Source organism: Bidens hawaiensis, unplaced genomic scaffold (genome assembly GCF_021521415.1).
Source record: "Bidens hawaiensis isolate Kalapana, Puna unplaced genomic scaffold, B.hawaiensis_p1.1 tig00038511_1, whole genome shotgun sequence".
Lineage (NCBI taxonomy): Eukaryota > Viridiplantae > Streptophyta > Magnoliopsida > Asterales > Asteraceae > Bidens > Bidens hawaiensis.
The window spans coordinates 117,255-132,759 of NW_027496757.1; the positions used below are offsets into that span (position 1 = coordinate 117,255).

Here is a 15,505-nt window from a genome sequence, read left to right on the forward strand (position 1 = left end):
CACTTTGACTTTTGACTTTACAAAAAAGCCACCACACCATGATCAAACTTGTCTAGTTCTACTTCTACGGTTCTACCTTCCACAATGAATTGGTAACCTAACATGTTTGGACAAACCACATATGTTCTACAACAAAGGCCTCCTACGGCTATAGATACCTGCCTACACATGATTTAACCACAACACGATTTACGCCTTATATAGAACATCTACCAAATTTGACCCAAATCTGATTTGACACGTTACCCATTCTAAGTTCTAACCTGCCCGATTTACCAGGCTTACCAATAACCCATCCTCAGCAAATTCAGCATGGATTTCATTTGATCATGACACAATTTAGTTAAAAAAAAAAGAACACATTAAAACCACATTAACATGTGTTTGATATGATCATAACATTGTCACTTCATTTATTCATGCATAAGTTCAACCAAACATAAAAAGCACCCACTTAGTTCAGCTAAACCAACACAAACAAGTTATCATCAGGCTCTAAATCTAAAACTCTTTACAGAACCTGAATTCTTGTGAAAGAAAGTAACCGTCTTTTCATTTTTCATCAACCGGGCAAAGGTTTACCGTCTTGAAGCGAGATCACAGTTTCAAAAGCACCAACCAATGCCTTCACTTTACTCTTCCTGCTCTCAACAAGCTTACTTGCGGTTTCTTCTATCACATTATTCAACAAACCTTGTGCATCTTTCTTTTCCTGCTCAATTTGATGCTTCAACACAACACTTTCAGGCCCATTCTTGGATTCATTTGTATCCTCAACATATTTCTTTTCAAAACTTGTTCTTGACGCACGCTGCTTATCTTCATTACCTTCCATTACTTTCCCTTTTGAGAATTTGAGCTGTCTAGGAATATCAATCTCAGACTCAACATCTAAAGTTTTGCTTTTATAAGTTTTTCTTGAAATATTTTGACCGCTTTCGTGACCATCAATAACCCTTCTTCTGAACTTGAGCCTTCTAGGAGTGTTATTCTCCGACTGAAGATCAAGAATCTTCCCTCTCCTAAACCTTAACTTTACGCCTTGTTCGTTTTTATCATCAGAAATTACCATTTTGCCCTTTCTTGGGATCTGCTGATTCCCGACTGAAGCCACCATTTCACTAACATTAGCGGTTTCAGACCCATCTTCTGAAACTTCGGCTTCTTCATCTTCAGTGTAATCAGACTCGTTTTCTAGAACCTCGTCATCATAAAAGGATTCAGGGCTTTCAGACACGGGAGGCGCGATTAGAGCTTCTTCTTCTAGAACTTCTTTGTCTAAACAAGATTTTGAGCTTTTAACAACTGCTAAATCTTCTAGAATTTCTTTATCTGAAAAAAGCTCAGAACTTTCATGAACCGGATGGATGATTGACAAATCATCGACAACATTTTTGTCCGAAAAAGAATCAGAACTATTGCAAACCGGAGGGTTGACCAAATCCTTTGACGATTGCATAAAGTCAAACTCCACGGTCTCAGGTTTGACCTCCTCTTCTACAACATTTTTGTCTGAGAACGAATCAGAACTATTGGAAACCGGAGGGTTGGCCAGATCCATCGACTGTTGCAAAAAGTCAAACTCCATGGTCTCAGGTTTAACCTCTTCTTCTACAACATTCTTGTCAGCCATTGTTTGTTTAGGCTTGGTTTTTTGCATCCTGTTTTGAATCTTTTGATCCTTCAAAGGTGTGACCTTTTTAACAACCCGAGGTTTTTCCGCTTTCAAACTTGCAGCTCTATTGAAAGAAGCTTTAGGGGACTGTGATCCATTTGGTGTAACCTTTGCAACAACTTTCTTAACAGTACCCGTGCTGACGGTTTTGACAGTTTTAATGTCTTTCTTTTTAATCTCACCAACTGTTTTAACCTCATTCTTTGTTATTTTCCCGTTTGTTGACGAAGTTTGTTTATTAACTTGTGGTTTCTTTGATGACGATAATACCAACACATCCTTTTTGGGTACCTTTACGGGTTCAACACACGTTTGGATTTCAAATTTTGTAGAAGGTTTCTTTTTCTCTAGTGAGACTAGAGTTTTTGGAACAACTTTATCTTTCTCAACAGTTGTGGTTGTTTTAAACTTTATAGGGATTGTTGACTTTGAGTGTTCATGTTTCTTACCAAACTTACAGAAATCATGACATGAACCGGTTGAAGCCCTGAGATAATTCGGAACAGTATTACCTTCTTCCCCGGCACTCTTTCGAGAACCGGTTATACCGATGGAGTGGCGCCTGGTTTTTCCGCCAGCAAGATTTGGTCGGCCGCCGCCGGAAGTAATGGATATGGATTTCCTTCTCTGGATTCCGGTTTCCGTGTTTTTTTCGATTAGGGGATTCATTAAAACTAAAGTTATGGTTTCAGAAATTGATGACCTGAAAATGAGTGATGATGATGATGTTATATGATTACTAAAGAACAGAAATCAAAGTTGCAAAAGTCATAAACAAAACAAAAGAAATAATAATAATGATTCCTACCACCCACATATTATCAATTTCAAATTATAATTATAATTATAATAACACTCATATGAATCGACGAACAATTGAACACAGACTTACAATAATACCTAATAATATTTGAATGATAAGATGGGTGGATACAAAGGAAGTGATTGGATTAAAAACACAAGAAACCCTTTTTACAATATTATTATTATGATGATGATGATGATGATGATGATGATGATGATAAAGCGATTAAAAAGGAATGAAACTGCATTTCATTTCATTTAAACCCTAAAACGAAAGATAATAAAAAGAATAATAATAATAATAATACCTAAAAGGATGAAACTGAAGAATTTGGTAAGTTAAAAAAAAATACCTTTGTTTGTATGTTTTGATGGAACTAGGTTAAGAGCATAATAATAAATGGCATTAAATTGAGGGGAGGGGAATTTGAAGGTAGAAGCAACGTATGGAATTAAAAGAAAGAAAGAAAGAAAGAAAGAAAGAGTGGGTTATGTAATGTTTGTTGTATGGGTTTAGAGTGTGTGTGTGTGTGTGTGTGTGTGTGTGTTTGTTAGTTGATAGAACAAGAGAAAGAGAGATGAGGGGGCGGGGAAAGGAATGAATGAATCAACATGTATGTATGTATGTATGTGTATGTATGTATATACGATATGTGGGTGGGTCTCACTCTCATTTATCACTTCTCGTTATCAAATTCTCGGGTTTACAACTCAACTTATCGGGTCACTCTCATCCACCCATTTTCTCTCAATATAGAATATTGTTCTCTCAATTGTTTTAAAGGATGTCTTCTAATTAGTTTTGTGTATTATTATTATTATTATTATTTATTACATACAAACTTTGTTTTAGTTGTAATCCGGAGATACAACTAATTCATATCTATATTTTCTTGTTAACATGACACATGTGTTTTCTTAAACACACAAAAATCTAAAATCTATTATTATAATAAAAGACTATTAACTTGTGCCACTTATCACTTCCTTAGTCATTCTTATTTATTTTTAGCATTTTTTCAAAAACATAAATTTGAATCTGGTCAACTCATTTACCATGTTTTCTAAAAATTCGAATTCTTTGTTTATTTGGAAAGCTACAATCACGATTTACTAGTTATTTAAAACTTTTCATTATATCCTTTTTTTTTCATAACTAAAATACCATTAGTTGTTTGTTTTTTCATTATTCATATTTTTGTTGACTATATTTTGCTTAATGTGCAAAGTTTCTCATTTTCATTAAAATTAGTTTATTTAAAATTTTTAAAATTAAAGAGAATTTTAGGTAAATATTAAAACCATTATTAGTTTGAACTGAAATTTTGAAAACCTACAATTCTGGTTTTTTTTGCTAAAACTCTAATCGTACGAATAATCATTAGTTTTAAACCTTAAAATAAATATTAAATTATGTTTTTTTCCTTATTAATGCATATATAAGTGTGGAAACAATCATGGTTTACTAGGTGTTTAATATTTCAACAACTTTCAAACGAAATTATCTAATCACACGGAATATGTATCAAATTATAAAATTCATTATTTAACACCTTTAAGTAATATAAATGTGAGTGATTTGATTTTTAAGTTTCTCTGAATATAAATCAATAGATTATTTTAGATAGATTTCTTAATAAATAAATCAAGGGTCTAATATGATCAAGCTATAATTACGACTTTTTTTTATTTAATCTGGTCAACTCATTTACCATGATTGTTTCATGTAAATATGAATTCTTTCATATTTTGAAAACTACAATAATGATTTTTAATTGTTTTAAATAATTATAGAGACAGAGATATATCAACTTAATTAAATACCGCAACTTCTTTTTAAAATAATCACTAATCACACGGGATTAGTATTCAAAGTTTAAAACATTCCTTTTCTAATATTTTAAAGTACTATATATAAGACACATCATGTGGTACTTTGCTATCTTATACGGTAATCAACGTTTTCACAACAATGGCAAACAGGTTAGTATGCCTTTTTCATATTTCTGCCAATTGCATTCCTTATGTAATATTTTCAACTATTTCATATGCTCCTTGGTTATATGACTTTTAATTGTACTAAATTAAAAAAAAGTTGAAATATTTCAATACAGGTCGGTTGGTGACAACAAATTTATCATGCTCAATCAACTTCAAATTCAATTAGTATAATACTCTGTATCAAAATTTATGTTAGTATATTATTATTAAATGTATCCAATTCAATAAAAAATAACCAACATATATGTTTTTACTTGAAAGAACCCGTGTTCTCACATGGACAGTTATACGTTGCCTTGTCAAAAGTTACAAGCACACATGTGCTAAAGAATTTGATTCTTGATAAATAAGGTAATCTGACTAATATAACTACAAATGTAGTGTACAATGAAATTTTCTCATTTGTAAAATATTTGTGTAATATTTCTTTTGTAATTCCTGTAATTTTAATACAAGTTGTAGTTGTATTAACAATATATGGTAATTTCGTTGTTGATTGTATATTTCTTAATGTTTAAATTTTAAAATGAGAAATTACGATTTGCCTCCCTATGCTTTATGGGCGGGAGCACTTTACAGATCCCAATCCGATTTAGCGCGTTGCGTGCCACTAAAGCATAGAGAGGCAAATCATAATTTTCTATTTTAATTTTTTCATCAGTTACCCGTGTAATACACGGGTCTCAAATAGTCACTTATAATCAAAACTTGTTGTGGTCACCCCAAGGACCATGGTGTCCTCCTCCCCCGACCGTCCATGCCTCTCCTCTTTCTGTCAATATACATCGATCAACCTCACTTACCCTTAGGAAAAAAAACAGCCTTGAAATCAAAGTTAGAAATATAACTTGCATTGGAGAGGGGTGTTGCCATGTTGGTAAGGTGGCCAATGATCAAAATGGTGGTGTAGAGGGAAAAATAGTCTGTTACGAACCTCGTTCGTTAATCAAATTGTCCAAACATGGGCGAATCTTCATTGGGGCCAGGGGTGGCCCCGCCCCCCTGTTTTTTTGTGCAGTAGTATAAATTTACCCGTTTTCGGCCGAAAAATTTTATACGTAGTGTAAGTTTAGCTTTTTTTGGCCCGAAAATTTGAGTCCCCCCCCTGCGTTTATGAATTTTTGTATACATTTTGAGCTCCCCCCCCCCCCCCCGGTGCCTCAGTCCAAGCTTCGCCAGTAGGTCCAAAGAAAATAGAGAGAAACCAGAATATAATTTATAGATTTTTGGAAGAGACTTTGATTGATCAAATCATATATTTTCATTCCCCATCCAAAAGGTAAACATGCATGGCTTTTAAAATCCTTAAGAAAATAACTACCATCACCACGTACTAACACCACAATCTATTATTATTATTATTATTATTATTATTATTATTATTATTATTACTAGTTTTTGAACCCGTGTATTACACGAGATTTGTCAAATGATAAAAATAAATAAGTTCTGTTATTTTGAAAAAATAAACAAAATGAAAGGTGATTATAAATTAAAAAATCGGGTATGATATTTTAATTGTGATTCTTAAAATATTTTTCATGATTGAAATTGCGTGTAGTTTAACATACCATATAATAAAGACAGAATTACAAATTTTATCCTTTGAAAAAAGCCAAATTACGGTTCGTGTCCTTTTTTGAGTTTCCTTGCAGGCGGTGTCCTTTAAACATTTTTTTCCTACACGTTATGTCCTTTACGCTAACTGGGTTAGAAAAACTCAGTTAAATGACAACATGTGCATGGCATGTGAGGGCTTTTTGGTCATTACAACGAAGTAGTTCAAATATACACACACGCTCTCTCTCTCTTCTCATCTTCTTTCTCTTCTCGTCTTCTTCTCTCTCTACACCACCACCACCACTACCAACCCCCTTATCTCAGCCGTGACCACCACCAAACCAACCCCCTTTCCCGTCGTTGTCTACTTAGATTGAAGGCACAACCTCAATCGTTAAATTTCGTGGTGGTTCGAGATCTACCCGGAGCTCGACGGAAAATCAATGGTGGTTCGAGATCTGCCCGGATTACCACCACCACAAATCTCAGCAACGGTTTCCATTAACACATCCTCCTCAGCAACGGTTTCCATTAAACACATACCCGTTATTAACCACTGCCCCCCGTAAAACACTAGTTCCGGTGGGTAAATTGACCGATAAGTTGACCAATTTTGACTTCCACCCGTCGGATGAAAGCTTGAAGAACATGGCGTCAAACTTGTTAATGTGACGGACCCACATGATTCGTATACCCAGTCGGATAATAACCGGAGTGATGACTCGATTTGGGACTTGGATAGTATTTGACTCGGGGGGCTTTTTGGGGATTTCAGATTCGTATACCCAGTCAGATAATAACCAAGCTCCTTTGCCTTTGATTGCCTTTGTACGGACTATTACGAGTCCTTCGTATCGTTTGGTGAGTGTGTTTGCCGTCGTTGACTCTGTTGACTCCGATGGTGGTGGTGGTGACTGTTGTGTCGCCTTGGACATTATTATCTAGAGGTTGAAGACTTTTTGATTCCGACAAGGTGTAAGTTTTTTAAGTTAGCCGCAATTGAAAAGTGAAGGTGGCCGGAATCGGAAGAGACGGCGGAGAACCATGGTGGCTCCGACGGGGTGAAGGTGTGGTGATGGTGGCTCTGGCGGAAAAGGGTATGTTGGCCGGAGTGGTTAATGGAAACCGTTGCGGAGGATGCGGAGGATGTGTTAATGGAAACCGTTGCTGAGATTTGTGGTGGTAATTTGCAGGTGATGGTGTGGTGATGGTGGTGGCTTAGAGAGAGAAAGAAGAGAGAAATGAGGGGAAAGTGTTATAAATTTGCAGGTACTGACGAAAAGACAAAAATGCCCTCACATGCGTCTCACGTGAGGGTATTTAACTGAGTTTTTCTAACTCAGTTAGCGTAAAGGACATAACGTGTAGGAAAAAAATGTTTAAAGGATATTGCCTGCAAAGAAACTAAAAAAAGGACACGAACCTTAATTTGGCTTTTTTTAAAGGACAAAATTTGTAATTCTGTCTATAATAAATCTAAAAGATTCATTGATGATGATAAACTGAGTTGCTATAAATGCAACTGCCTACACAAGCCTTTGAGGCTATATTAGTTTTTATTGAAGTTGTTTTGAAATGAACCATAGTCACCATAATTCAAACTGAATTCATGAGTCTTTATTGTTAAAACATGTGTTGACATCTTTAATAAAAAGTAATGTATACACTGAGAAAAATTATGTTTTAGGTTTTTATATTATTGTAAATAGTCATTAATGTATGCATTATATCTTAAGATGTAACTCATGGGCCAAACCATTTTCACCAATGACCCATGGATAGCATAGATTAAGGAGAAGAGAGATTAGAAGATTAGTATAGAATTTTAATCTATGAATGAATATGGTTATGACACATAGACATCATTATTTTGGTTTATTAGTATTGTAAGATTATTATTAGTAGTAGTAGTAGTAGTAGTAGTAGTAACTGATCATGGATCCATGTTTCCCACTGCTATGGATGTGCATCAATGTAAATCAAGACATATAACAATCCCGCCCGATTAAAACATCCTTGTCCCCAAGGATAAAATCGGAACAGGTCTTCTCGACACACCATGGCGGGCGCCACTCGATCATTCCAACTGCGTTCGGAGCAGTACCAACGGAGTGCCACGGTGGGTGCCACTCTGGTATCATGGCATGGTTCTTCTTGATCGGTGTCCTTGAATGTGAAGCCATCCTCCAAAGGTTTGCGATCTTCCTCGTTCTACCAGTCGAAATGGTAGCAACAATAGACTTTGTTGTCAGATCCGGAGATGGTGGAGGTCCGAGTACATCCGCTAAATGTTGTTGAATTTGTTCTTGCATTTGGTGCTGATGCGGGACGTTTGGTGGCTGGGTTTGGACCAAAAAGTGTGTTGTTTGTAGGTGGGTGTGTTAATGGCGGTGAGGCGGTGGTTGCAAACAGCACGAGTGGAGGTGGTTTGTTGACAGGGGTTGATTTCGGTGGCGGTTCGACAGCGGTTTGCGGTGGTATGGCGGAAGCGGATGATAGAGCAGGTGGTGGAATTGCAAATTTTTGGGCTGAAACTGGTGGTGGCGGTGTAGGGGTGCAGTGGGCTTCAAATGAGTTTCGAATCGATTGGAGCGCGGTGAACACGGTTTGAAATTGGTACTCGAGTCTCGCAAATGATTCATTTAGCCGTTGACGGAACTCAGTTTTGGATAGAGTTTGAGCAACCATAAGTTTGGGGGATCACGGCAGCTCTGATACCACTGTTACGAACCTCGTTTGTTAATTAAATGGTCCAAAAAAATAGAGAGAAACCAGAATAGAAATTATAGACTTTTTGAAAAGACTTTGATTGATTAAATCATAATATTTTCATTCCTCATCCAAAAGTTAAACATGCATGGCTTTTAAAAGCCTTAAGAAAATAACTACCATCACCACGTACTAACACCACTATCTAATAATAAAAATAATAATAATAATAATAATAATAATAATTATTATTATTAGTAACTGACCATGGATCCATGTTTCCCACTATGTGCATGAATGTAAATCAAGGTACATAACAGTGTCAACTTTTTAAGTGTTAGGGTTAATTTACAAATTAACTAAAGAAGAGATGGAAACAAGAATTGTGGTTTCTTTCTTTTTAAGAAAATGTCCCCTAAAGTTCAAAATTATTATAAATGGGACAAAGTTTAAAATTATTTCTCTATATTGTAGTTTACTACGAATTGTTTTCAATGTTAATTTTTCGGATGGTTTCCTACAAGTTTATATATAAAACACTCACATACGTAATCTTCTTTTGAATACGTCAAGCATCAAATTATTAACAACCAACCCAATCTACATGCTGAGATGGATCTTGGAAATAATTTCTATGCCTATATAATATCCAAGACAAGAAATAATATACATATACAAAATTTGTAAATAAAAGCAATTATATACACTTTTGTTATCTAGTCTCTTGATGAAAGAAGTGATGACAATGATATGATTTGTGATAATGTGATCGCCCAAAAGATAAATAGTCGAATGATTGTTTGAGGGGATAGATAAGATAATGAATATTTTGCACCTCTCGTTCATGAATAAATAATCAATATCAATATTTTCAATATCTAGAATAAAGAACACGTGTCAACCTAGGTAAATAAACAAGCAAAATATCGTGAGAATTGAAAGTCGGTTGTTGTAGCAAAACTCCTTTCTTTTTTTTTTCTTGGGAAGATACATGGATTCACGTTCATTTAGACTTCAAAACCGACCATTCATAAAATAATTCTTTTATTCTATTCTATTTTTTACACTTCTAATATAAAATTCCTCATTAGATTTGATCGAATATATACAACTCTGTATGCAAATTGCAAGAAGTCACTAGGGATTGGAATATAAACTTCACACATTCATGGATGTTTATTCTAGAGGCTACCAAATATCAATAGTGTACGTTGTGTTAACGGGTAGGTGTATTGAACTCGTTTATCAATAGTGTACGTTGTGTTAACGGGTAGGTGTATTGAACTCTTAAACGGGTTAATAGGCTAGACTATGTATTAACAAATGAATTTCAGCTTCTAGTTTGTAACATAGTTAACTTCGTTTTATGATTCTGGTAAAGCATATCTGACCAGATGAAATTTCTGTTCAGAGTGAGCTTCAAATATACGAAATAAGCAGAGTTGATTTATCGGGCCAGGACTCGAGATCGTTATTAGAATTTCTTTTCTCGCACTATAGCCAAAACCAAATTCATTTCGCGGAAGGTTAAAAAATAACATCACTTTTACATTGTTAAGGAAATAAAAATAACGTTAAGCATTTGTATATGATCCAAGGACAATTTTCATAATCCACCAAATAACTAATTTATAAACAACTAGCGTTTTCCCTGCTTATTGCGTCAGATAAATCGGTAAAACTCGGATGGTGGTAAAACCCAAGTGTTGATGCAGTATGTCGACGAGAATTTGGTCGGTTATGTGCGTTATTGTACCGGAACTAAGACAAAAAATAAAACAAAAAATATAAAAATTGGGTGGGCCAATGGCGTGGTGTCAGTCGGTAAAACTCGATCATCCGTAAAACCCGCCCGTTATCGATCCCGGGTGTTGAGACAGTGAGTCTACGCGAATTTAGTCAGTTTTTGTCATGTTCATCACGGTACTAGAACTAAAAAATCAGTATTCGGTCGGTTTTCGTTATGATACTGAAACTAAAACAAAACATCATGAGTCTACGCGAATTCGGTCGGTTCATGTTCATCACAATACCGTAACTGAAACAAAAATAATATAAAAAGAACCAAATCAAAACTGACAGTCGGTTGGCTTTTGTTACGTTAATGAATAATGAGGGACCGCAATCAAAACAAGAAAAAAAACAAAAAAAAGACGGGGCCACTTTGCGGCACCAAACATATGAATTATAATATATAATAATAATTATTTTATAAAGAAATACGTGAAAATTTGGATCTTGGGCCGTTAAGCCCCACCTCGGTTATAGTTTTCTTCTTCAACTATTTTTTTTATTTTTTGGTGCCTAGGAAGTAACACATTCAAGGAATCAAGGTAACAATATTTTAATGGAATACATAAAAAAGGCCGAACAAGTTAAAAAACAAGAAAATGACAATAAATGCTAATTAAATAACATCTGGAATCTCTGAAATCACCGTTATCATCTGGCCATCGTTTTCACTGTCATCCATCAACACTTTAATGTTTTAATCCAAATTCTTATCTCGTGAAATAAGTGGTTATCTTCTAAAAAATCTTGGTAAAATTTTCAAGACCTTAATTATTATATAATTGAAAAACTATGGTTTTTATTGTTATGTAACAGGTAAAATGATCATTTCAACATGTAAACTCAAATTTTAAAGTGAATGTTGAAAAAAAAAGAAAAAATAAATAAAAACTTCAAAATCATTGATCTTTTAAAAAAACTTTTATTTGGCAATTAACAAAAGTTTAACATAATTAACAAGTCGTTCAAAACATATTATAAAAGTGCAATTAATACATTACTTTAAATAATCACTTTTTGTTACCAAAGAACCTTATATTTGTGTTTTTCTTTTTTAACTCGATATTAGTAGGACTATCACGAATATTTTGTCATTGACATGATATAAAATGTAAAATAAATTAATAAAACAAACATGTGCAATATATATGATGGATGAAAATTAAGGATAGCTTGTAGGAATTTAATGTTAAGTCGATGAATTTCTTTAAGTTATGCGTTACTATGAAAGATTACATAATTTTTTAAACAGCAAAGGCCGGACACTTGGGATCACCGTTCTGCCAGGAGAACAGAATGCGGTGACCCGTCCCATCCACCTACGGAGAAAACACCCGACTGAGAAAATTCTCTGGCTCAACCCGGAACATAATGCTCCGGGCGAGACTCAAACTCACAACCTGCTCCCATACAAAAAGTGATGCTACATAGAGAAGTTTCATTATATTTCTTATAAATAATTAACTAACTACACTAGATCAATTATGAAAATCTAAAGCTTAAACATCCGTTACAGGTTAGCTTTTAACCCGACCAATTCGCCAATTAAAATACGAGCATACATCGCCATTAGCATCAACTTTAAACAATTGCAACACACACACAGAAATACAGAAGTCATCTGAAGTATTTTCCAATTAATATCACAAAAATTGACAAAAATATGCAAAACATATACTGACTTGATGCCAGAATCCTCAAACCCAAAGCAATATGCAAAATTTAATGTATGATTTACATGTCATTATAACAACATTGCTCTGGAATTGAAAATTGCAGCTTTCATGAAACCCAAAACAATGACTTATGTAATAACTAATAAATATATTTCTTCTCATCAATTTCGTCTTTTAAATCTCTATGAACCTCAATGTGTTGTAGTATATCATCTTCAGCGTTCTTAATCTGCTACAAAGAACAGTAAAATTGTAAACTTTACCACATACTACAATAAAAATGAATATTCTTGCCAATGATCATTGTTTTGGTATAAAAACCAACCTGCAAACAATGCACTTGGACTTGATTCTCACAATATAACACACACGCATTTCTGCTGCTTCGCGTCACTTTTCACTTTCATTTCTGTTAAATGGTAATAAAAAAATTTTTAAGAATGCTCCTTTTAGACATTTAACAAATAATAAGAAAATGTAAAAGATTTTAATAATTTTAAAGATGAAGCTAACCTTTTTCTTGAGGCGGTTGACTAACAACAACATGCATGGTTGTAACGCCACCAGGGACATCACACAAAGGATTCCTGCATTCTCCTACCGTTTTGCTGTTCTCTAATATTTTCCCGCTACTGATTAATTTTACGTCTTTTACTGTTTTTGGAGCATTATTCTTCTCTGCAAAATCATTAAAAAGCACGACACTTTCATCAAGTCAATAAGCACAAATTGAAAACCAAGACGAAATTCAAGAAAACGGTTTTTGTTTGTTACGACTCTTATATTTTTTATTTATCAAGATACGAAAATTTTACAAGAAAAAAGGTTAAATTTTCTAACAACGCAACATTGGTTTATAAGTTGTATGAATTATTGTTGTACTAACCTTTGGGCCATTGAGAAAGGATGCTTTCTTTCAATGATGCAACACTTGCACTCACCGGGAAGCTTTTAGGACCGATATCCGATCCATCAAGTAAACGAAACTTAATCTCCAACGAATCTTGCACTCCAGACATATTCAAATTTCAATAGAAAATACTTTTTCAGTGTCTAAACACCCAAAATCTTCAATCCAATAGCTAAACAATCTTTAACAACTCCAATTGAATAACATAGAAGCTACAAAAAACAAGATCTTGAGCTTGATCTAAGACCTTCAATTTAAATTTAAACCCTGTAAAGTTCCAAACTTTAATATCAGAAAACATTAATGTGTGTTTTGAAACTGCATAATCAATCAAAAGTCAACCACCAACCAAAGAATATGTCTTTAACAATTTTACATCTACAAATCAAGAATCAGTAAATGACCCTAATCAAAGAATAAAAAAATCACAAATTTATGATATGGGTATTTCACAAAATGAAAGAATTACTCTAATCTTTAACTGAATCAATCAAATTAATCACATCAAAAAAGTCAACGGCCAGTGTTAGACCAATAAATCAAGAAAACAAATTCCCACAAATTAAAGATATGGGTAGTGTAATCTTTAAGTGGATCTTGAAAATTGATGAAGAATCACAAAATAATAATGATGAATCATATGCACATATACATATGATGAAAGAAAAGAAATAAAGATTTTGATGGCTTACCTTGATCCAAACCCAAGTGATGAATCTGGTGAAGAACAAGAACAGAGATTATTATTTTTATTAATCAATGAATTTGATTGAATATATAAGTTACAAATGGAGAAAACAAGAGGAAGAAAGGCAATTGAAAAGGAAAAGGAAAAGGAAAAGGAAAAGTGGGAAGGTTTGTATAAATAAATATTAAAAAAGAATAGAATAGAATAGAATAGAATAGAATAGAATTAAATTAAATGTTAAGATGTGATATAAAATAAGGACTATAAATTAGGAAATGTGTTGTCAAATATGGCCACTACTTCCTTTGAATACTCTTATCTACCGAATTCTATGGGGCAAGTTGACATATTTTGTTCTTCATAACTGGCTTTTTTCTATTTTATTTTTTGCCTTTTGGGATCAAACTAATATGTGACTGGTAAGCTTACCCAAAACAAGACGACACTTGTCCGTTTGTCCATCTATAGACATTTACACACCAAACTCATATGATGCCGGCTATTAAGACATAATTATGTAATCATATATAACACATAACGAGTCACTTTGTCACTATAGTACGAACTAAAAAGAAGTTGTTGTCCCGGTCAGTGTAACACAAATCAACTTGGCAACCTCTTGGTAAGCATAATGATAAACTATTCCGTAAATATTTTCAGCAAATGAACTAGGATGTTGGCCCCAAACCAAGTATCAAACCCGAAAAGGTGATGAACAAGAATTATTGATCATACAATCAATCGACACTTTTTATTGAACGTGAAAACTGCATACAAATACCAACGACCCAGACATCCCTATTTATAACCTAATCAAACCTAAACATGCTACTATGCTAGGACTCAAACAACGATTTCCCAAAATAAAGGATGAACAAGAACAACATACAAAACTGAAGTGAAGCAAACAATCTTCCCACCAAAAATTATAAAACATATTAGTAGTTTTAAAATATGGCAAACATAACTTGAAATATAGTTAACAGATCCTTTCAAAATGCCTAAACATAAGCTATGAACTTTAAACACATAGATTATACATGGCTTTAGAAGATTCAAGTTTCAGTATATACCTCCTTTGCTAATTCATTTTAAAATTTTACAAATCATAAATGCTCAAAATCTAATTATAAAGAAGCTATACAGCACAATGAAGTACGAAACTGAGTTGGAAACATAAGCAGACACATCTTATGGATCTCGAAGAATGAATTTTGAGGTATACCTCGTCTATATTGAACCAAAAATTGAACAAATTTAGGCAATGTGGATGAAAAACTGAAGTTAAAGTTTGAGCAAACAATTCTGTTAAAGTTTGACCAAACAATTCTAGAAAAGATTTGGACCACTTCTGCGCTTTGCGTGTGTCATCCTTGCGCAGGGGCCATGCTAATATTCTCTGAATCGTTCCAATTTTATCAGATGCACCAAAAGGAGAATAAACATTACCAGTCTCCACTATTTCAAGCAGCTCCAGATTCGTCTCTGAGTCGATGTGGGATGAACTTTGTATAAGTAATCTTTTCGTACAATTATCAAATTGTGCTTACTTGCTCAGCTGAATTTTATGTTTTTGAACTCATTCATGCAATTGTAGAATAATAAAATGTAGTTAGGTGAATTGGGTGTGTATATTCATGTAAACTGATACAGTTTGATTTGTATTTGTTTATTTCAAGTCTTTCAAATTT

The 15,505-nt window shown here is 33.9% G+C and overlaps 2 protein-coding genes and 1 non-coding gene across 4 annotated transcripts; all 3 read right to left on the minus strand.

The window, feature by feature from the left end:
- Nucleotides 1-467: 467 nt before the first annotated feature.
- LOC143590376 (uncharacterized) lies at nt 468-2,397 on the minus strand. Its single transcript, XM_077070877.1, has one exon. It carries the CDS (start codon nt 2,342-2,344, stop codon nt 563-565), a length of 1,782 nt encoding a protein of 593 aa, XP_076926992.1. The 5' UTR covers nt 2,345-2,397; the 3' UTR covers nt 468-562.
- A 9,662-nt stretch (nt 2,398-12,059) lies between these two features.
- Nucleotides 12,060-13,341, minus strand: LOC143590387 (membrane-anchored ubiquitin-fold protein 1-like). 2 transcript variants are annotated; one of them, XM_077070886.1, is made up of 4 exons: nt 13,103-13,341; nt 12,730-12,894; nt 12,542-12,625; nt 12,060-12,439 (listed from the first exon to the last, which is right to left on the minus strand). In XM_077070886.1, exons 1-3 carry the CDS (start codon nt 13,233-13,235, stop codon nt 12,570-12,572), a joined length of 354 nt encoding a protein of 117 aa, XP_076927001.1. In that variant the 5' UTR covers nt 13,236-13,341; the 3' UTR covers nt 12,060-12,439; nt 12,542-12,569. The 2 variants fall into 2 exon arrangements, with proteins under 2 accessions (XP_076927001.1, XP_076927000.1); XM_077070885.1 differs by lacking the exon at nt 12,060-12,439 and having other exon boundaries at nt 12,539-12,625.
- A 1,807-nt stretch (nt 13,342-15,148) lies between these two features.
- On the minus strand, nt 15,149-15,252 carry LOC143590392 (U6 spliceosomal RNA). The gene has a single exon (XR_013145467.1). It is a non-coding gene; the product is annotated as a U6 spliceosomal RNA (small nuclear RNA).
- Between the last annotated feature and the right edge of the window lie 253 nt (nt 15,253-15,505).